Raw genomic sequence first — 24,047 nt, 5'->3', positions numbered from 1 at the left:
TTGCAGATGTATTTGATATTTCATGCTACTTCCAGGTATTCTACACAGATAATAATATTAATTACTATTGTAATTGTTACAAAAGTCTGTAAAATCCTAGTTTATTATTCCATTAACTAGATTGCTTTCCATTCACACCAACAAAATTTGTTTATACTGAGTTATGTTATGCTAATATTATGTCTTAAATCAAAGAGGCACACACAGAGTTTTTCTGTCTGCTGGGTCTGAAATGCACAGTCTGAGTGTTACTCCATTCTAAGATGGTGGGGATGTGCACTGAACACTGTGGAAAAAAAACAATTTCAATTTGGTTTTGCTTTTGTCATTGCATTAATCTACGCATCTCTAAAATTATCTTTCATGTAACATTTTGCAGAAATGTTTTCACTTAGTTTTACATGTACTTTAGCTTCAGGTAAGCCCTTTCAGCTGCTGATCATCTGAACTGGGTACATTTATTGCCTAAATAAATATGACTTTGCTGCTGAAAAGACAATGGCGAATGAATTAGCTTAAGTACTGGGGGCTTCAAAGCAGGGGATCGTTTCAGTGAGAAGGAAGTTTTTAATCTGAAGGCACATACTGGTTGAACCATTGATATCTTATCTAAGATGAATAAAAGTTATGCAAAGAGTTGACATTTGAAAAGAATGCTTTCAGATATTGTCTGCTTTAGCCGTGAAAGTTTATCTTAAAATTTTATTCTAAGTTGTTTGTTTTTTTTTTTCTCTAAACTTTTTTATTAAATTTTCAGTTAAAGTAAAACATGGAGGGAAAGTAATTGCTGGAGGGCAATTTCTTTTTAGTGTTTCAAAAAACTCCAGTAAATGTTCCTTCCTTATAAATTAGAAGTGCCCAACCTTTTATAGAAATCCCAAATTTGAAAGATGTCTAATATTTTTGTTAGTCTTCTGTTACTGTGGTCAATAACACGTCCTTTGCTGCCGATTTCAAGAAGCAGAAGCTGTCTTGCAAAGACATTCCTCATCAAGAGCTTTACTTGTTTAATTAGGTTATTAAAATCTTTGATTAACAGATATTTTTATCAAGTGTTGGAGAAGTTCCACAAGTGCTGTAGGGTGATGGTTGGAGAAATGTTCTTCAGGCTGTAGTTTCCACTGTCCCCCATGGAGTTAAACTTCATCTCAGTAATTCTTAGTGGACAAGTCAATCATGAATATGTACCTTGCTAACTTGAAGTTCTAGGTTGTCTGTAAGTACTGATTAAGTACCTTTGGTGGTACAAAAGTTAACTCGTTGGGGTTTTTTACACAAAGAGATTGACATTCAAGACATTTCTAGATATAAAACGTAGAAATGAGACATGTTCTATCTTGTTGAGGTGTAGTCTTACTGTAATAGTAAAATTCTATAAACCTTGTTATTAAATTTAAATCTGGCTCTTGTGCTATTTGGGTTTTTTTTTTTTGTGCTATTAGATGTTGAGTGAAGAACCTGTGTATGAAAATGTAACTTCCTTTAACTTCTTACTGTATTAAAATTTAAAGATAAAATGCTAGATTTTTAATGGCAACGTTCATTCAGTTTCCACATTCAGTTGCCTCTGTATAGCCAGTTGACCACTTTAAATGTCCGTCTCTGAATATTTTGATCAACATTTAGAGATGAAGCATGGTATCTGATACAATATAATTCTTGTAATCATTCAAAGGTGATTTATCAGGTGGACTGATAAATTCCCTATCAGGACAAACAAAAGAAAAAAAGCAAGCAAGAAAACTCCATGTCAAACTTATCATCTTATTAGATTTGGTTGGGTGCAAACCTCCTTTTGGCTGAAATCCTGTGCCTGTAGCAAAGCCATCATACCTAATAGGAGCCCCTGCAACTCTAACTCTGAAATTGATTGCTATACATTCTGCATCAGGTTTCTAGAATACTTGCAGTATAATGATTTAGTTTCTTTAATGAGATGCATAGAGAAGACGCCTTTTTTGTGACATGACGCTTCACAATCTTATCCTAAAAATTTCTGTAGAGGTGTGGTTCAGATGTGATTCACGTAGATTCCTTTGTGAATGTTGCTGAAAGTTAGTATGTAAAGACTTGTCGTAACACTCTGAACAAGTAGAGTGTTTATTTTTGTTCCTGTAGTATTTCAATTAGTGGTGCATTGGATCATCCTGTTCCTAATGTGATTGAGAAATGACCAGATGTATTAGAAGTTGAGTGCTTTTTATCTAATCTATGGTATTTTGAAAGTATGCTTATTCACTTTGTCATAGAGGAATTTTGAAGTCTGATAGATGTATGATCTGTTTGTTTATACTGAATGGTTACAATATGAGTTAGTTAAAATATTACTTGAGTATTACTTAAATAATTCTGTTTTGTTGTAGCCAAAAAAGAAAACTAAGACATTCAATCCTCCAATCCGTAGAAACTGGGAGAGTAATTACTTTGGGATGCCCCTACAGGATCTGGTTACGCCTGAGAAACCGATACCTCTGTTTGTTGAAAAATGTGTGCAATTCATTGAAGATACAGGTAAGATAGGAGTTTTAAAGTACTTTTAGAATTTTATTCTAGAAATAAATTTTGGGAAGAGCACATTTCAAAAGTATAGTATGTTCTCTAAATTATATGCTTAGTGTGTAGTGGTCTTTATTTACACAAATATTTAATTTATTTTTGACAAACATTTGAAGTTTAACATTTATTTCCAGTAATTTAAAGAACTGATCTCACTTCTTACTGTCAAGTGACTTTTAACCCAATGACATTTCAGTCTTACATGTCTGACTTGCCACTATTTTACTTCATATATTAGAAAGCCCTGAAATCCGCTTTTTCCAATTGCAGAAAACTCGTTACGGCTTGTTTAGTCAGCTTGCTTTATTTTGATGGTAAACCTAGTTTTTCATTGTAACTTGTTACAGAGATGGAAGCATTTATTTTCTAAATACTGTGTAGTTCTATGTGAAAAATATTGAGCAACTTGTTTAACTTGCAGATTTCCAGTTTAGGTAAAATATTAACATATATGTGTTTGCATTAGGGTGAAATTTCACAGTATGGTTTTCATCTCCATTCTCCCTGACTCCCAGGTTGTGTGTTTGTCCCCTCACTTGCTGCTTTCAGACTATTTACTATGTGACTGTGAGGCAAATAGGATGATCTTGCTGGTTCAACAGAAGAGTATGTTTGGGAGTGGGGAGTTTTGAGGTTTGGGAGTGACCTGGGGTTGGGTTTTGTTTGTTTTCTTTTTTGTTGTTGTTGTTTTTAGAGATGGTGAGCACAAGTTTCTGGTTAGTGTTTAGATCTTGCTTGCTCTGAAGTTGCATAAATGCAGTGTTGCTACATTTGAAACAAATGAGAGTGTGAGACTGGAGTTGAAACATGAGCAGAACCATCTTTTGAGGGGTATCTATAGTTTGATATTGTTTAGCTCAAAGTAAAACAGCACCTTTTTCCAACATTTTCTTAGTTCTGTAATACAGTTTTGGCTGTAGGATGACAATAAGAGTGTTAGCAAGAGTAAAACTGAGGGGTCTTCTCTCTTAAACTAAAATTCAGTTTTACACCCATCTGTAAGAGTAGTGTTTCAGGTGGTGAGCCCAATAGCTGCTTTTGAAGACTTACGTACTGTGTTATTGCAATCATAAAAATCAGGTGAAACCTCAGGCACTGCTCTTTTGAGAGTCACAGATGGCTTTAACATTCACCTCCTGTTGGTTCCTTGCCTAAAGGTAGGAGTTGTGTTTTCCTCCTTCTTGCTTTTGTTTTTCCTACCTCATCCAGGAAAAATGGGGAAAGAGGAAAAAGGGCAAGGAGTAACAGAGTGGTATAGACAGTTTAACATATATGTTTTCTAGTGTATGTAAGGAAAAAACAACAACAATGCCCCTCCCCAAAAAACCAAAACAAAACAACATCAGCAGCAAAAATCAAAAAAACAAACCACCATAATTTTAATGGGTGACTGTCTAGATTTGTCGTCTTTAAAAATGGCCACATACAGGTACTATGTATAGATATACAAAACAGACATTCACCAGTAGTGAAGACTAAAGGTCTTTTTGAAGAGTTTGTAGAATCTAGAAGTAATATCTTAAATTTAAACATATTTAACTTAGTAAGAATACTTTCAATAAAGCCAGATGTAAAGAAGATTGTATTTGCCTAAACATAATGTTGTCTGATATCTGTTATCTTTGTGGTAGACTTTGTAAAGTCTAGTATTTCTCCCAAAGGATTTTCACCACCTTATGGGGTGAGAAAGAGAACTATAATAGTGTGGGAACATGATTCTTTCTCTTTTTTTCCTCATAGTCATCAAATAACACAAGCACCCAGAAGATTTAACACTTTTATTCTCCTCTAATAACCTGTCTTTGAAGGATAAGATGCTTAGTTAAGCTGCTGATGTGTTCAAAATGTGAGGGGCTCCTCAAAAGTGGTGGCTCGGGAGGTGCTGCTTTTCCTTTAGCCAGTCCCAGTATATGTTAGTTCATACTGGGATGCAGCTACTGAAAGCTGGAGAATTTTAATCCTAACCATATATGTAAGCTGGACAAATGTACCATCTGCATGCTTTGTTTGTGACTGTGAAGACAGTTGTTCTGCTGTTTCTGTTAAGCACATGGTAAAGAGAGAACTAAATTCTGGTCTGCATTACAATTTTCTTTCTCCTACTCTGGATTCTATGTAACTAGCTTTGGTTGTTCTTTCCAACCTCTGTATTTGGCTGTGGGAGTTCTATTTTTGGTGTGTACGATTTTTATATTGGGTTAATATTCTGTAGGTATTTGAGTTTCAAGCAGTGTTCTGGCAGAATGTATTTGTTGCCTTTGAGAGAGACAACTTGTATTGCCTTGAAATCCTGTACTGAGAGACAGTCCCAAAGTCAGTGATGTGAGTCTGAGAGAAAATTCCACAAATACGGTTTTGGAGATGATCAGTCTGCAGAAGGCAAGTCAGGATCTGTTGGTTTCAGTCCACAATGGTACCATTCCTATTTGATAAATCTGTCTCTGAGCAAGTCAGCCTGCTGCTGGTACTGAGTGGAATACCAGTGTTCAGTATTGTTCTCTTTTTAATCAAGAAATGCAGTATTTTCCAACATTTCATGAATGAGGCTAATTGATCTATTTCCCTTACAGGGGACATATTTGTGTAGATTTTCTTTTTAAGGTACTTTCATGAAATTCAGCTCCTTCCCTGTGTTTTACCACATGTAATTTGCATTGTGACTGAATTGCAGTTTTTTTTAAGATATGATTAATCTCAAATTGAAGACCTAATATTAATTTTTGATGTTCCCTATCTCTGTCTTATGAAATTATACAAGACGACGCTTTTTGTATCTGCTCATCTAAATTGTGACTGAGACTAAAAAATACACTGTGTGAAAAACAGTGTTCTCTGCTTTGTTTTGGATACTTAGATGAGAAGATAATATCAGAAAGTGTCTTTGAAGATTCTTGCTCCACCATAAACTTTAAAGAATTGAACACATTCAGAAAATACCATCAGATTTTTGTTTTACCACACTGTTCTGGAATATCCTCACCAAAAAAATGTGTGCATCAGTACAAGAGGGACAATATGGAAAAATTTAACTAAATCCAGGAGCTGAAACGTTCTAGCTTTTTATAAATCAATAGATTTTTCTTTTGCAGCAGCCATATGGATCCTGTCAGGGTAAAGTGAGATATGGTTGTGATAAGAGATCCTAAGCCACGGCCTACAGATGTAGGTATTTTCTGTGTATTTCTGTTTAGTTTGATATTTTCCAGCAAGAAGTTTTATTCTGAACTGGTTTAGCTTTATGGAGTCAACTAATTTCTGTTTTTGAAAGATAACTAAGGGCTTGAATCCCTTTCAATGTTTTTGATAGTACTGAAAGTAGAAACTGAGGGAGCAAAGTGGTTAATACTTAGGCAGTTCTAAACCTAATAAACAGTAAGTATGTATCAGAACCTGCATTTTGGAAACAGTGTGTAGTGTTGCTGATACTAATAGTACCAAATAGTAATGGCACATAATACTTTGTCTTATTGGGACCTATTGGTTAAAAGAAATTTGTGAGATAATCTTGAATTTAATAATACTGTCACTTCTGGATAAGGCATGAGGAAATCTTGGTTAAATATCATAGGCAAACTTTACTTGTGCATTCACACATTGTCCATGATTATTGGAAGACCTTTTCTCTATCCACACTTTTAATTTTTTAGTTGTTTGTAATTATAGCAGGATGAGTAATCCTTTGGTTGGTTATCATAGCTCTTTATTGTTGGTTCATTGAATAAGATGATCAAAAGAATTTTAATCTCTCAGGTAAGTAACTTGATAATGGTGAGCTACGAAGTTTTTAAACACCTTGGTATAAATGTATAATGTTTTCAGGAAAACTATAGAAATATTGTGTTCTTATCTGTAACCTTTTACAGACTATGTAAACACTTTTTATCAGTACTGACATAGCATAATATATAAGCTGCTGGTGTTTGTATGCATTTACCTCTGTTGCATTCTTGGCAAATCAGTATGTAACTTGCTCTTGAGGGCAGCTACTTAATTTGACTTTTAGACATTGGTAGTTCTTTTGAGTTATGGGTTTCCAAAAGATTTTGATGATACAGTTATTCTGGTGTATTTTGTTGCTTTCTTTTAATGAACTGAATAGAAGGTCATTTTGTTACATCACTTGAACTTTTAAAATATATTGGTTTTCTGGAAACTAAATACATGGAAGTGTATTTATCAGGGAAACTAGATTTATGGAAATGTATTTTGCAGAGAAACTAGAGTTCAGCTTTGATTTTTTTAAGGAAAATTTAGTGACTGTATTTGCATAGAAGTAATAGTGCTGTTATAAGATGTGCTAGAAAAAAATGACTAATTTTAAAAACAATTCTATCTGATGTAGACTATTACTTTTTTTTTTAGTACAACTCATGTTTTCTAATGTAGCCAGGAGAACTGAGATAGGTTTTCAAGCTAAACTGTTTGTATTAATAGCGTGAATTCTGTGTATCATGTAGAGTAAGGAGGATATTCTGATAGTTTGAGAGAAATGTGGATTTCTGAAGGCTAATTTAATGTGTGTAACTTCAGCAAAATGGTGGTATGATTTGAATTTTATGTTGCAATACCGTGTAAAAATTCCTATTGAATGTCAAATTTTTAAGCGTAAAAGGTTTAAGTTTCTGTAGCTCAAGTGTTTTGTTAGTAAGATTTTTATGCTGTTTCACAGGCCAACAATATAAGTTCAAGTATTGTTTGTTTGCTGTTGATTATTTTTTACTTTCTCAAACTTAAAGTAATTTGGGAAAAAATTGGTCATGCTAACTAAGAGTATTAGCATACGAGATTTGAAAAATATTTTAGTATTCTTTTAATTGGTGTTTTGGATTTATTTTCTGTATGCATTGTTATGCCTACAAACTTTGGTATAAATTACATCTCATTCTGTTTACCAAGGAAGAAGGCATGAAAATAATATTATGAATACTAGCATAGTTTTGCCATTTAATAAATTTAGCGATTGATCATATTCAACTCTACTGTTAACGTCAATATCTTAATATGGTTTATCTTCAGGCTTTCAAATAATTAAAAAAAATCCTTGTAGAATGTTGATATACATGGGCTTATTTGACAAGATCAGAAATTTTAGATTACATACTTCATAGAAAATGGATAGCATTAATATAGTGTTAATTCTACATGAAACAATTGAGGAAAGAGAAGCTTATTACAGTAATATGTGTTTTAATAATTTAATTACTCAATTTGTGTGAGACAAGGAGTGGTATTAAGAAAAAAGAATGAATTTGACAAAGCCACATCTCGTTTAATGTCTCACATGGTCTCGGTGAAAAGCTGTAGGTGAAATTAAAAATCGTTTACTTGCTATGTGTACAATAATTACTGGGTTTGATATTTATACCTTTTTGTAATGCTTTTGTAATTTGAGTGAAATAATATTGCCTTCTGTGCATTTCCTTCTCACCTAAGTTATACCCAGATCATTTACACCGAATCTGCCATGAGGCCAGATGTTGCCATTCAAAGTATAGATAATGCAAAGTTTCTCTCCAGAGAATGAGTATTGTGTAGAAGTAGGCAAAAGAAATGAGTCAGCAGCACAACTTGAAGTAAAAAGGCTGGTAAATAATCGAAAGACATTCGTAGTGGCTGCAAAATCCAGAAATTCAAGATGGATTATCCCCCCTTTTATTCAAAGGGCTTGGGAGAGCTAGAGGCTTTTAGGAGTCTGTTCTGTTGGACAGAGAGAACAGGTGGGGACAAGAGTCGCCATCCCACTTGGCCTGGTGTATGACACTTGGCAGTCTCAGCATAGTTTCATAAGAAACAGTGTAACAGCCAGTGAGATCCACTTCTGCCACTTTTCATTCTGAAGGCTTGTCCAAGGTCTCTGAGTCACAGAGTGTTCACTGTCTTGGAAAGCTACATCAGCAAAAATGGACAAGTTCCTGCTATTTAACATTATAGCTGGTGATTTCAGGGTCAAATATATGTCAAAACAAGTGCAAGGCAGGGAGCAGGACTATGCAGCTAGGAGCAGTGAAAGGACAGAAACAGTGATTGAGGTGACAGAGAGTTAGGCCATCTTTTTCAGTCATAGTGATCAGTTGACTCAACTGCCCATGATGCTGTAGGCCATGTTGCTCTTGATTTTGGATAGGTACAGATACATAGATACAGATAGATATACAATAGACATAACTAGCCCTACAATACATTTTGTACCTTCATCAAGTTTGTGACTGATCCTAGGTAGTGTGGTTAATATATTCAGGCCCAGGACTTCTGTTCAAGGGAATGTAGACAAGCTGTAGGAATGGGACAACAGGAGCCTTATGGAATTCAGTGAGGACAAACACCAAGTCCTGCAAGTAGAATTGCAAGGACTGAATCCCTGCAGTGGTACATGCTGAAGACTGGACTGGCTGGATTAGCAACACTGCTGGAAAGGATTTGGGAATAGTGGTAGAGAATAGGCTAAGCAGGAGTCAGTAGTGTGTCCTCCTAACAGTGCCTTTTGTATTAGACTGTCCCAGCAGAAGGGTAGACACTAAAGCAGCAGAAGTGATTATTTGTTTTTACTTGTTAGACCTCTTCTGAAATACTACAAGAAGGGTGTTGACAAGCTTCATTGAGTCTAGCAGAAGAGGGTCGGGCTGGAGCTCCTGGCCTTTGGGTTTGTTCAGCTTGCAGAGGGAAAGGGTGACAAGAAGTGAGGAGGTTACTGAGAAGGTGCAGCCAGTGCAAAGTACTGAAGTATAAGGCAGGAGGATCAGAGACAATGATCATTAAGATATGATGTTCCAACTAGAAAGAAAGGAAAACCTCTTGCACTGAGTATTAGTTAAGCACTACTTCAGGTTGCCCAGAGAGACTAGGCTCTCTCTCCTTGGAGATATTAACAGTCAGATTCAGATAAGCAACCCAATCTGAATTCAGCCTTGACCCATGTTTGAGCAGGAGGTTGGACTAGATGACCTCCTGAGGATCCCCTCTCTGATCACTTCAAATTTGGCATAAAATAGGCTTCTTCAGTATTTAGGAAACTGTACAGTAGTTTGTGTTTTGCAAGTTTGGAATTAATCAACAGGGAGGAAACCCTGTCCAAACTTGAGAGGAGGGATAAACAGGCATCAGTTATTTCTCCTAATGGAAGACAGACTACCAGACGGATGGAAGAGGAGCACGTGAATGAATTTGTGTGTGAGGATCACTGAAAGCTGTAAGCAAATATGTTTTGAAATATTCTTTAACACGTTGTGCACTTGAGCTGTATTGCTAATTAAGGTATCTCTTCAAAGGAAACATCATGGGAATTATGTAAAGATTTCCTAAACAATGCAGATAGGACCAAGATGTCAATATCTTATGGTACTTACGCTGATCCTCTTATTCCCCTAGTTTTCTCAAGGTTCGAAGTGACCAAACAACTAATATGCCTGGAAAATTAGAGGATCTTCACATGTTACACATTTTTAAGGAAGTAAAGAATGCACTACCTTTTCCTAGGCATATTTGTCACATCATAATAATTGAAGTCTCTTTTATGAAATGAACAGGGCATGAAATATGTGATTGAGTGACACTTCATAAAGTGATTGAGAGCTTGTTTAATAATTGGTTAATCTAATTTATAGAAATGTTAATTCAGTGTTGGATGACAGCTTTCTTTTTTTTTGAGTCTTTCTAAACATGCTGCTTGTTTTCTTACACGTTTTATTGAACATTTCAATATTCTACATTTTTTTTTTTTTTTACAAGAAGCCGTAAGACGCTTAGTTTTGGTTCTGGTTTTCAGTGTGTGAATCGAATGTCATGGATATTTAAATGCCAGTGTTGATATGCACAGATAAGAGTGCATTAAATGTAGAATTTTAAATGTATTTTATTTAAGTAAATTTAGTGCTAGACTCTTGTTACTTGAAAAGAGTTTGGATTCTTTGCACTGTAATTACATATATTATAGGCATATGTAGAAATTACAATTCTGGAGCAGTAAGATGGTGGTTTCCATAGTCTTGTGTAGTCTGGGTAGCATAGGGGTTGAGAAGAGGTACACCAGATCAATTTATGGAATAAAATGATAGAATGATAATGAGATTTATGTAGTGTGGAAATTATAGTCTTAGCTATTGTAGTGGAGAATGATTCCTGAGAAGTTCGACTGGTCATTGTAGAGGAAGGATTTAAACTGGGGAGAGGACAGACTTGCTGTGATTAGGTAGCACATATTCAGACATGTGGGCAGAACAGTGATAGTGGAACCTGGCTCCAGGTGCTGAGTTGGCAGATTCTGTGTGACTTTTCAGCAGGCTAAATATTAGTATAGCTGTTGTCATTCAGGAATGGGCTTTAAAATCATCATGGACAACTGTCTGAAAGCTTCAACTATAGTACTTGCTATATAGCAAGCAAAAGGAATTAAAAGAATTATGAGAGTGAATGAAATGGGGAAAAATCATACTATTATGTAATTCCAGGGTATGAACACAGTTTGAATATTGGTTACAATTCAGGTCGGTCTGTCTTACAGTGGAAAATATATTGGTTGTGACAATAATAGTAACTCTTGGATAAAGAGAGACTGAATTGATTAGTTTAGAACATTTCTGAGGAAGGGAAATGATACAAATTTAGAAAACTGGTTATTGGAAAGAGTAGAGAAATTACTGCGTCTTGTTAATCAAGAAAAAATTTAATTAAAAGTTCAGATACTGAGCATAAGCCCAATGTGCTTTCATGATAAAAATTCTTGAATTACAAAACTGCCTTTTCCACAGGTTGTTGTAAAGATCACAAATAGATAACTTAAAAGGGTTTGAATGAATTAGTGGAGGATCAATGCCCAAGTGGCTATTGCAACACTTCATGCAAAAGCCTGTGTAAGCCACCATCTGCAGGAAGCTGGGAGGGTATACCACAGAAAAATTGCTATCTTTTTTTCCCCTTACTCTTCCTACCTCTCTACTCAAGCACATACTACCTACTGGTGTGGAAACTGAATATTGTACCAGGTGGTCTCGTGCTGAAGTTAATATGTTCTATGATGGAATCAAGAGTTGTGAAATATGTTGGTGCCTAAGAAGGGAAGTGTCCTACAAACTAATTGCATATAGGTACAGATCCACTTTGCTCATTTTCCTTGAAATGCTTTGAATCTCATGTGAAGTTTCAGGTAGCTGGGATGGAACCCTGATCACAACTGGCAGCACAAAATAAGGCTCAAGAAGAGAATTTATTAGGCACTAGGATGTACATTGAGAAAATAATAGTCTATACCAGGGGTGTCAAACTCATTTTCACCAGGGTCACATCAGCCTCGCGGTTGCCTTCAAAAGGCCGAATGCAATTTTAGGACTGTGTAACTGTACTTCTACCGGGAGCTGATGTGGCCCCCGGTGAAAATGAGTTTGACACTTCTGATCTAGACAATGGACATGAGCTCTGTCTTTAAGTATACATAGGCTGTCGTGACCTGAAATGAGGAGGATGTAAGTCTGTAAACCTAAAGGTATAGTAAAACTAGCAGGACAGAGAAACAAATCTGATTATTCTGAAATATAAACTAAACAGCCATCGTGTCTGGTCAGGATATTTTGACAGTTACAACTGGACCAGAAGGGAAGCAGGAGAAGAAAATAGATAAGAATTCAAAAAAAATCAACGGGCTTGCAGATGAAGGATATGATTATTTAAAAACCAGCCAAAAAGAATGAAAAAATAGCGTACTCTCTCAATACGAATATATGTTATAAATATGCAAGAAGTTTAAAAGTCAAATCTAGTGAACTAAAGTGTCTTATACTTGATGAAGATCTTGATGTAACGACCATTGCAGAGACCCGTTTGGATAATAATAATATAAAAAGCAGAGAGAATTGAAACATTACTTAAAAATTATACTTTCAGACTTGTAGTTGTGTGTACGCACAAACAGATGAAACTTGTCTCTTTTGTGCCATAGAGAAACAGTGTAGTGACAGTTGACCAACTGTTTCATGAAATGTTACTTTCTAGAACATACAAGCAAGAAAAATTATTTTTGCTTGAGCAATTTATAAGACAAATGTGTCTGCTTAATCCAGAATTGCAACACTTAGCGTTTTTTGGAAGGTGCCTAAATTCAGTAGGCATCTCCTTGTTTAACCTGAAAATTTTCTGAAGTACTGTAAATCGCCTATGTTTCTCAGAGCTGTACTGGTCTGAGCAAAGAGATGTCTACTACATGATGAAACAGGAAAGAGAAAAAAAAAAGGCACCATAGAGCATCTCTGTCTCAAGTAGCCCAGTTCAACTATTCAAGGTTTAAATGCTCCTACTAAACAGTGACTGGATCAGGCTTCTCAGAAAATAAATGCTATTGCAACACCTTCAATTCATTTTGTACAGTAAGAAGCTGAATAGTATTTCAATACAACACAGAATACCTAGAGGCTGTAGGGTCTCCAACTGAGAATTCTCCCATACTAAACAAAGAGAATCATGATTCTAACTTGTTCTTATCTACCAGTGATTTTTTTGTATTTCTTTATTTACGACTTCTGGAAGATGAATGCAAAGTGCTTCTGTGATAGCGTGTAGCACATTCGGGGCATTCTTTTGAAGAAAGGTTTGAAACCTCTTCTGGCTATGGAAGCTATTGAATCATTGAAACCACTTTTTGTCATGTGCCACCAAATGATATCTCCTGGTGCTTTTTGAGGATGTCAGTGAATGAGGCTCAGCTTTTTTGAAAGGACTGTTCAGGTATATATATTTGCAGGAAAACACTCTTGGCTATGGCTTTGGAAAGCTAAATGGTAGGTATGAAAGTTTATTGAAGAGAAGTTTACTAAAATATCCTTGATGCAGCCAGTAAAGAGACATGTGAGTTGTTGAGGCATTAAGAAGGAAAAATTGAGTTAGAAGAGTTGATATCAAATTAATTGGTATAAAGTTCCTAGCAGAATGAAACAGTTAAGTGCTTTCTGTACTTCCAGCATTGTAGCAGGATTCCTAGTGTTTCTTGATAACTTGAAAGGCACACTTGGTGACCGTGGTGTGACAGAGGAGGTATATATTGCTCTGATAATCTAAAATGCATTCAGTTACTGGGCTGTGACAGTAAACAGCCAAGAGAGTTCATAAAGCTCTAAAACTTGAGAATTATTAAATAGAACCATGTACTGTTATGGAGATCTATGATATAGATAATTCTGCACCCATAAAGGTAACTTGGAGAATTATGGAACTGTAAACTACCTGTGTTCCTTAATGGGTTCTACATTAACAAAGCAAAAGATCTTGAGTAATTGTGTGATCGGTGGGATGGACACTTTCATTCAGTGAGCCGGCAGAAAAACAGCGATGTGATAGGAAGCATAATCACTGGAGTGGAGTGAGTGTGTATGTATGTGTGTGTGTGTGTTAATAAAAAAGGTGTACTTTTAAAAATATTGTTTACCTAGAATGACTGCTGTAATTACGATGACTCCATAACGCATAGTAAAACAAAGTAATAATGAAAAACTTGGAGAAGCTCTGCTTCCTAACACTGTTCTCCCTCTCCTCTCTTTCCCTACCCCATAAAGAAGGGCTTGTAAATGACGTGATAATTTGCCTCAGGAAAGAAGTGAGGAGAAATGGATGCAAAGTTTATAGAATATGAACAGTAAAAGGGAAAGTATGTTAGAAGATTGAGTCCTTGTCTCATACAATGTGTTACACTGTGAAATAAAAAAATCAGGAATCAATTAAAAATGCTTGGTTTTCCTACAGAGTATTTTGTTATTGTGATTTGCTTGCCATAATAAATTGCTAAACGCCGATTGTGAAGACAGTTTTTAAACATGTAATTTCTGTGGGTAGCAAGCCCCAGAATTGAGATTTTTTGGTGATTAAAAAAAAAAAAGGTAGAAATAACAGCAATCTTGTAGAGATCAGGAGGAGGACAATTTTGGGTAAATTATTCCACAAATGCCTGCAGTCAGGTTCTTGTTATCTTACAATGTGGTTTACTCTGACTCACTCATATTAAGTGGAATAGTGGACTCAATAGACAAGTGGTATTTTGTGTTTTGGTGGTTTTGTATCACTATAATGGTAAACGTGTAACTTCTTCGGCATTTAAGACTTCTATTTCTACTTTTGTTTTCTGAATTAGTAATTATGAGTGGCTCTGATTTGCTGTATAGGATATACACTTGTTTTTAAATCTTTTTTTTCCTCTCCTTTTAAGGATTATGTACTGAAGGCCTGTACCGTGTTAGTGGGAATAAAACAGATCAAGACAACATTCAGAAACAGTTTGATCAAGGTAATGGCAGATTTCATTATTGAAAGCTGAAACAGAACTTCAGTTGTCTGTGAATTTATCATAGTGCAATATAAAAGGGTTGTACTTTCAAACTGACTTCCATAGCACTGAGTACTTAATGCTCTGGTAGACTGTATTGGTATAGTCCAGGTTATTACCAATGAAGCTGTGTATAAACCAAAGATGGGACAGACTCTTGTTACAGATGGTTTTAAGTGCTGTTAAAATAATTTTTAGGTGGTATTCTAGTGTTTAAAATAGTTTAAATGCAGTCCTAGCCTCTCCTTGTATTAATAAGCAATCCTAGGCATAAGACATTCACTTCCCCCCCTTATCCCCTTAGAATATGGTACTTTTTAATACTTATTTTATTGAAAGCTCTCTTGAATAATATGGACTGACAAATCTTGATAATTAATTTCTTCACAGTGCTTGGATATTAATAATGAAACTGAGCCTGTGAAAAAAAGTAAAATTCCTCCTAGGTGAAAAGGAAAATAAATGTACTATTTTTTAATGCCTTACTATGCTGTTTCAGATAATCTGAGCATAATACTAGATCTGTCCGTGTGTGGTCACTGGTATCTTTTGTTGTCCTTTTTTACATTTTCATGTGCTCATATGAACACAGTCACATGAATTCTGCAAATTGAAGCACTGTTTTAAAAAAAATATTGGGGAAATAGATTTTAAAAATGATTATTGGGCAAAAGTGATTACGCAGAAGCCAGTGAATGCCAAAGAGAAAAGCGTTTAAGTCTGCATGAAGAATTAGATAACTTTATTTTTCTGTTTTTCTACTGTTTTCTTATACTGTCAGATTTTCTTCTATTTGATTTCATGTAGGTCAACCTCATGGCAGCTCATCCTTAGGTTCACCTCTTAGTGCATTTTTGAACAAATGTAGTTTTACTTACACTGCTGTTTTATTTTGTTTTACAGATCATAATATCAGTCTAGAATCTATGGGAGTAACAGTAAATGCAGTGGCTGGGGCTCTGAAAGCTTTTTTTGCAGATCTGCCAGATCCATTAATTCCTTATTCTTTGCATCAAGAGTTGTTAGAAACATCAAGTAAGTAATAAATTGTCTTCATCTAATGATGTTATCTTGATTCTCCTTATTGCAGTTTTTACTTCGTTATAAGTTGAAAGGAGTAGCTGCACTGAAATATTTTTAGAATTGCTCAGATGTACATTTTTCTCTATTCTTTAAAATTAAGAGAACTATATGATGAACTAAACATAAGTTATTTTTTCTAAATAAGTTGTGGCTTACTAGGTCCACTTTTCCTAGAAATCTTAATTGGAGAAATCATTTTCTTTTTTTTTTTTTCTTTCCCATTCTGCCTTCGTGCTGTGTGTGATGAAAGCTCTTGGAACTATTGCAGTTGCTAACAGGGGAAAAACACCTTGAATTCATAAAGTCTTACATTCAAAGTAGGCTTTAGAAATCAGGCACATCTATGGCCTATTGTGGCATTTCGCTTTTAGATGTTTTTCACATTCTTTTTGAAATCCTTATAAGATAAAATGCTTAATTTTGTTTGCCTCGCAAACATTTTTCAAGCAGTTCCAAGTCAAATGACTAGATTGTTCCCTTTTTTAAAGAGTGTCTGTCTTGTATTGGCAGCAAACTGCTTCAGAAAGACTGCTGTGCATTTTTGCAAGATACAGCTGTGAGATACGGTATTAGTGCTTTTTTCTTCAAAACGTGAAAATACTAGTGTAAACCTAATGCTTGGGCCTGGACTTTATTAATATATAGTTCATTAGTATTTTTGGACAGTATCTGTAGATACCTAATTCTGGTATTTTTGCTGTACTTTTCAGACAAATTGCTTATTTAATGTTAGGTTTTATTTTTTCTTAAAAGTATATCAGTTAATTTCAGTCAAAACCTGCAATAGCTTGTGGACTTACTGTCTTAAACTGCCATTAGCACTGCTTTAAATTTCTATTTGGGCTATATCAGAGCATATTTAACATTGTTTCTATGGTACTAGGGTATATCAAATTTATTTTTAGCACTGTTTTTAGAGATAAGCTTCTATTCCTTTTTTCTGCAGTATATTGTGCAGCATGTGTGGTTCTACAATACTTGAGTGATATTTTCCACAAGTGTTTTACCAGCAGCATTAGTTGTTTTCTTAAAGTTATATTATTCCATAGTCCTTTCTTACATGTTGCTTATTTACTCTTTGAAACATAATTAATGTCCCTTGGGGCTGTCAAAATCCCCTAAAAATATATTGAAAATAGCTGCACCAGGCTCACTGGTATTTTTTTAAATTATTGGAATAACTGATAAGCTTAAGGTATTCTAAGTTCATGTGAATGTCTTCCTTCCCCAAAATCTTTATGAAACTTCAGTCTCGCTAAATCTTATTTATGTATCTAAGTCATAACATCTTGCAAGCAAAGGAAAATCTAACAAGATATTATCCTATCACATTGGTAGTTATAATTCTAGAAGCTAACATTGAGCTAATGATGCAATTCGTTCCTGGTAAACACAGATAAATAATTCTGCTTAAATACAGAAAAATGTTTGTGTTTAGATAGTTACCTCTATAACAAAAAAGTTATTCTATCCAATTCTATAAGCACATAGGAATTTTATTAGATATTTTCTCACTTGATATTTCTCTGTGGGTATCTTATCTGTACCATTATACTAGGAAAAAGACTTAGGAACACTTTATTCAGTATGTCCTTTGAGATGTATCACAAAATATCACTTATTTCTGTAGAAATCTCGGATAAGACAGAACGGCTACACGAGTTAAAAGAAATTGTGAAGAAATTCCACCCAGTGAACTATGATGTCTTCAAATATATCATAACGCATCTGAACAGGTTTATTATTTTTCTACTAAAATTTTGTATAAGTTTTAACAATTGCAAAACAGATTATGTTAATGACAATGAATTGACTACCAAAAATTGAAAAAATCATGCTGCATTGCTCATCTGTTACTATAAATTTGGAAAACGAATCTAGAAGTTAGAGGTTGATTAGAAAAGGTTTGTATATTCTGTCCTCAGGTGCCGTTGCTGTATAAATATTTGGCGTGATTGCTACTATAAAGTTATAAGAATGGTTCATGTACAGAGAAAAAAAGTATGAAAGAATAACTATGCACCATAGTTACAGATCTCCCCACCTTTTTTTTCCTCCTCTTCCTGGTGCATGCCCACCCTCTGCCAGGAAGTAGCTATTTAAATTATAGACTGATATGGGTTTTGAGGGACCTTAAAGTCATTTAGCCTAAACCCTCCCCCCAGTCCTTAAAGCTGGGCTAGCTTCATTTAGAATCTAAAACGTGGCACCACAAAACCCCACTGAGTAAGTTAAATGTAGAACAAAGCTATAAGTAACAGTAAATTGGTTACACTTGCTTCCTATATCTTGCCTCTTGCATGGAAATTTAATGATTTTTCTCTTTAAAAATAATTTCTCTGTTTACTAAAATAATCTGATATTAGTATGCTACTTCATAATCTGACCCTTTCTGTGCACAAGTATAAAATATTCAGTCATAAAAAACGGGAAGAAAAAGACCAGCTTACTCATGTTTCTTTTTCAGCCAAAAGAGAATTATTTTCTGAATTCCACTGAATCACATTAACTACGTTATTAAAAACATGTTTTTTTACTCTCAGACAGAATTTCCCATGTTTGCTATTGCCTGTTGCTTTTTGTCCTGTGACTGGACACCACTCAGACTTCTGAGTCTCAATCCATCTTCTTTACATCCTCCTATCTGATACTTACAAGCAACGATAAAACTTTGCCTGAGCTTTTTCCAGGCTAAGCAGTCTCAACTTTCTCAGACTTTCCTCATTTGAGAAGTCTCCAGTCTCTTAATGATCTCCATATCCCTTAATTGAGGTCCCTCCACTATGTCCCTGTGTCTGTTGTGCTGGAGAGCCCAGAGCTGGGCCCTGTGCTCCAGACATGCCCTTTGCAGTGCAGAGTAGAGGGGAAAGCTCAGCTCCCCTCGAGGTGCTGACAGCACTCCTGGTGCAGACTAGAATGCCGTGTGCTGCCTTTGCGTGGGGATATGTTCCTGGCTCATGTTTAATTTGTTGTCCACCAGGACTTTCAGGTCCTCCTTTCCAGTGGTGATTTCCAGCCAGACAGTTCTGTTCATATACACCATTAAGCTTTGCATGACATTGAAGTTGTTAAATTGTTCCAGACTAGTGTGTGCTTTTGTGTCTTTGCAAGTATTTGTAACAATCTAATTGGGCATTTAGTATGGAAGCAGAAATAAGAACTTTTAATTTACCTGTTTAGTCAACAGAGAGAAAGCAGGTGCAAATTGGAAGGAGTCTTCTCTTTTTCACTGGGTGTATGAGAAACTTTAGGATTTAGGCACCTACTTTTACACTACTCTCCATCACAAATACAACTTGCTGAAGCTTTATAAAGCTATCCATTTTTCTTTACAGGGAAATTGATAAATTTTTCTATTGCAGTCTCACCAAATACAAATTCAGCCCTAAAAAAAATAAAATCATATTAATGGATATAATTAATCCATGCATTTACATATTACAAATTGTAAGATATGTTTCATATATCTGAAGTAAAACAGAACATCTCAAACTTGACACAGTTATTAGTCATCTGAAATGTTTCAGTAGTTCTTTTTGTGTCACTTGGATTGAGTGGCAGAGTCGCAATCTCTGAATTGGCAGCAGTCTTCATCTGGTCACCTGTTTGCATAACACAGCTGAATGTACAGTGTCAAGTACCTGGACTGCTGCAATTAAGAGAGCTAAATATAATTCTAAAAAATCCTGAATAGGTTGTAATGCATGCTTACCTACAGATAAATGAAATATATTAATCATAGAACTTATTGGAGAACATAAGTGATGTACACTGGTCTGGTCTTTGCTCTCCCATGGCCTCTTTCTTTTAATAATGACTGATATACATTGCAGGTTGCTAGTGGCAAAACAAACTTTCCTTAAGTAAGAAAGGCTGGGGTTTTTTTTTGTCTCATTTGCAGCGTCAGGTAGTTACCTTCCATTCAGCAAGAAGCACATGAGCAACATGAGCACAACCAATTGCATATATGTATCTCTGTAGAAGTAGATATAGGTGGATACAGAGTCTTAAAAAGAACTTGTAATTAAATTCTTTACAGTGTGTATTAATTTCTAAGAGATTAATTTCTGGTAAAGTACTGTGAGTATATAGTTAAAATGGAAATGTTTGTCAACTGAATTGTTCGTTAAATGGGGTAAAAAACTCTTCTATATGATTGAAGAGTTCTCCTCACAAACTGGTGTTTTAAATGCTTAGTTTTTACACCATATATCATTAGAGTAAGAAATATGATATTGTATTGTTAATATCGGTTGGCGATTTATATAATTGTGGTGTGTCCACAAGCATAGGACTTAGTTATTGAAACAGAAAATACAAGTGTTATCCAGATGAGTTTGCTATTGAAATATGAGAGACAAATAACCAAGAGAATATCATAAGTTACAACAGTGAGATTTTTTCTTTAGTGTGATAAGCACTATTCAGCGCATATCAGCTGTCTAACTGTGGTTGGTTAACTGTAAGCAGAAGTGAGTTTTAAAAGACAAGGTCGAAACAGGACAGTGTAGGATTGGCATTGGCTTTTTTGATAATGGTTTTGTTTTACATTTGTTCTGATAATTTCTCCCTTCATACATAAGGGCTCATATAGCATATTATGCTTCTAAAGTCTGGGGAAAATAGCTTTTTAAGTCAGATCATGGAGCAGGTTTACAGCCTGAAGTTCCTGAATGGTTTGCAGTGGAGGAAGGTGGCAGGATTAAGAAAATCAATCTTCATTTTTCATTTTGAATTAACATAAAAGGAGGTGAATAGATATTTCCTAAGCACTTAGAAGAAGTTTCTGGCGTAGTTCGGGAAAGTTTGGTAGGAGATGGCATACATGTTGGTAGGTTTTTGTTTACTCTTAGGAAGGACAGAGGTAAAGTTTAAACACAGAAGAGAATAAAGTTGATTTTTCATTATATTTAATCTTGTGAGCTGCAACTGGGAAGGAGGTGCACTTTTACTCACTTCTAGCCATAGGTTTCCACTGCTTTGGCATTTGTTGGCTCTAATTAATGAGTCTTCAGCTATAGCATGCTCTAAAGGAAAACAGAAAGAGGGGAAACCCAATTTTCTACAGGAGAGAGAAAAGGGTTAATGAGAGGACCAAACATGTAATCAAATCCTAGAGGTGCTTAAGGATGTTGCAAGGTATATATTTTAGCCTACGCAACTGAAGAAGCCCCTCGAAAGATGTTCAGAGCAAAAATGACAGGAAGGAAGCAGTCCACAAAACAGATGATCTGGCTTTTGTTTCAGCTTTCTTACAAAGCAGGTGCGATTTTTTTTTTTTTCCCAATTTTATAACTTACCATGTTGCAGTTTGTTCTCTAATGAAGCATCGTTAGAGAGTTTGAAAACCCTTTTGGTGTTTTTCATTATACTAATTTTAGGGTAAAGGTAGTGGCAGTTCTGATTCAAAACTCTGACAGATTCATTGCCCCATCACAATGTCTTACACTTAATTTTTTTTAAATTCTTGGCGACAGTCACACTCACTGTTCTGTCTCTAGGGTATACTTTAGGAGGAATTTATATAGAGAAGAATCTGGTATAGGAAGAAAGCTCTTTAATAAAAATGCTAAGCAAAATATAAGCTTACATTTACACTCTCAGGGCTTTTTTTAATCCATAAATGAAGTTAAAGTGTAATTATTTTAGGAAAGAGAATATGAATATTACTGTTACTCAGAAATAGTGTCTAAATATCTTTTAGACCAAACTTATTCAAAACAGATTGAGAGGCAATATTTGTGTACCCTCACACTATTTGGAGTAAGTAATGCGCATGATAAAATGGAAGCCTACCCTTTATAGTTACCACTATATATCCATTGTAAACAAATGAAAATATTTTCTTATAGCATTAATTCTAGTGTTTAGTATGGTTTTCACAGCTTTTGAGTCTATGGACTACAGCCAGCTGTCAGAAATTCTTGCAGTCTGCTCATGTTAATCATCAAAACTGTAACTGGCAACTCCATGAAGTTGTATTTTTTGTCTATTTCTGCAGGATGACTGTAGCTCAGTTTCCTTTTTGCTATATACTGTAATGTAGGAATTGTATGTTCCCAGCTGAATATCTTAGGTGTTTGTCAGATATATTAACACACAGTTTTTCATGTAACTCTCGCTAGTATTACTTCTTGATAAAATTGTGATATTACATTATGATAAATTGGGTAACAGGATTGTTTATTGGTTTTTATGTGATTTTGTGATTTTTGGGGGTTTGGGGGAGTTCTTTTGTTTTTTGGAAATAGTATTGTAATAACAAATTTAGATCATAAGTGAAGAACCTGTTTCAGCACCTGCTTAAAAGCAGGAAGCTTCTAGGAAGAGAAACACAATTGGAAACCTTTGCATTATATGTTGAAAAATAAAACAAAATTAATGTGCGTTGATATTAGTGACATTCCCACTGATGATGGTCTTTACAGTTTGGTCAAATTCTATTGCTGGTCAGTATGAAGAAAACTTGCAGAGATGTGCCTTAATCAACACTTGATTTTTGTGTGTGTGTGTGTTTATTTTTAACGTGATCTAATATGATGCCCTTTTCTTTGAGTGCCATAGATGTTAGCTAATGCCTGACTGTCATGCAGTATGAAGACATTTCTGCCATTTTTCTTCCAAACATTTTAATAGATAAAATTTTAATTTTCCAAAATCTTGCAGCTCATTGAGATATTTGAAGTTTTTTTATTATTGTCACTTGAAAATGAAAATGTTGGTGGAATGTTGTATTTCTTTCTTGATTAAAAGCTTAATTGGATTTATATTTGTTAGCTGTCCAAATATGGAACAGTCATGGTTTCTAAATTTTCTTCTGTGTAATTGCTTAAAGAAAACAAGAACAATTGTTGTAATGAATAGCTGTAGGAGAGTAACAAAAATCTTGAGATTGTTTAATAATAATGCTAACAGAGAGTTATCAAAATGTTTTTAGTTGATTGCATACTGGTTTTAATTCTTCTGTGCATGTCGTTCTCATTTCAGGGTTAGTCAGCAATATAAAACCAACTTTATGACTGCTGATAACTTATCGATTTGTTTCTGGCCTACTTTGATGAGACCTGATTTTGAAAACAGAGAGTTTCTTTCTACGACCAAAATCCACCAGTCTGTTATAGAGACCTTCATTCAACAGTGTCAATTTTTCTTTTACAATGGAGAGATTGTGGAAGCACCCAACCCAGTGGCCTGTCAGCCACCACCTTCCAACGCTGTGCAGATGGTGGAACCAATGGTACCTCTTCAGTTACCGCCCCCGCTGCAGCCTCAGCTGCTACAGTCACAATTACCAGCAGACCCTCTCGGTATTATATAAATAGAAGATGATTGCAGGCAGCCTGGCACTGGACAGTAAAGTCAAGCTATAGACGTGCATGTTTCAGGATACAGTAATGTACTTCATATTTATGGAAAATAATTCCCATCCAGCTGATTGGACATCTTTTTGTTATATCCCGTACTGTGTTCCTCATTTGTACACTGCAGATAAAAACTATGTGATAAGCATGACTGGAGAGGTTTAATTTTTAAAAGCAAAAATAGCTATAAAGTACAAAGCTGCTGATGCATGATACCTTATTGCAATCACTATATCATTCCTGTGACCATTTGTCACAATATATTGTGAATAAAATTTTTCTATAGAAATTTAATGATTTAAAAATTACATTTATGAAACATTCAATGCTTACAGCCAGCTTTATGGCTGTTTTTGTTATTTAACATGCTATTTTTGGCAATTTTATTCACATTCAAGCATTCTATGTAAACAACTAAAGCCCCGCTATAGTTTATTTTGTAATCTCCTGGCTACTTATGTGACGGTATGCTTAGGATGGTTTATGGAAGAATGCAAAATGCACTGTTGAGAATTTTACAATCCCTCAGCATCCATCTTTACTTGTTAAGTAAACCTGTGGACAGTTTGTTAAGGGTGAGTGAACCTGCTCATTATTTCTTACAGCACAATACCAAGGACATGGTTGTTGTAAAAGTGAGTTTCAAATATTGTACAAAAATTTTGATGTTGCCTACTTATTTCTTTATGTTCCGTTGCTGAACTAAGCATTTTGTAAAACTGTTAATTCTGTAAACAGCTGCATGTTTA

The 24,047-nt window shown here is 35.1% G+C and overlaps 1 protein-coding gene across 3 annotated transcripts in view; it reads left to right on the top strand.

The window, feature by feature from the left end:
* ARHGAP5 (Rho GTPase activating protein 5) overlaps nucleotides 1–23,255 on the top strand; it is a gene marked incomplete at its 3' end in the record, with an annotated part of 45,887 nt that extends 22,632 nt beyond the window's left edge. For 2 of the 3 annotated variants that reach the window (XM_080346165.1, XM_080346164.1), the window contains 5 exons: nucleotides 2,364–2,511; nucleotides 14,738–14,815; nucleotides 15,758–15,889; nucleotides 17,568–17,673; nucleotides 22,925–23,255. In XM_080346165.1, the coding sequence (XP_080202291.1) occupies nucleotides 2,364–2,511; nucleotides 14,738–14,815; nucleotides 15,758–15,889; nucleotides 17,568–17,673; nucleotides 22,925–23,255 (795 nt within the window). The remainder of the gene's footprint in view (nucleotides 1–2,363; nucleotides 2,512–14,737; nucleotides 14,816–15,757; nucleotides 15,890–17,567; nucleotides 17,674–22,924) is intronic. The other variant, XM_080346166.1, reaches the window with a different exon arrangement.
* Between the last annotated feature and the right edge of the window lie 792 nt (nucleotides 23,256–24,047).

Source organism: Nesoenas mayeri (genome assembly GCF_963082525.1).
Source record: "Nesoenas mayeri genome assembly, chromosome: 5".
In the NCBI taxonomy this organism is placed as follows: domain Eukaryota; kingdom Metazoa; phylum Chordata; class Aves; order Columbiformes; family Columbidae; genus Nesoenas; species Nesoenas mayeri.
This window is presented reverse-complemented; position numbering and strand designations above follow the sequence as displayed.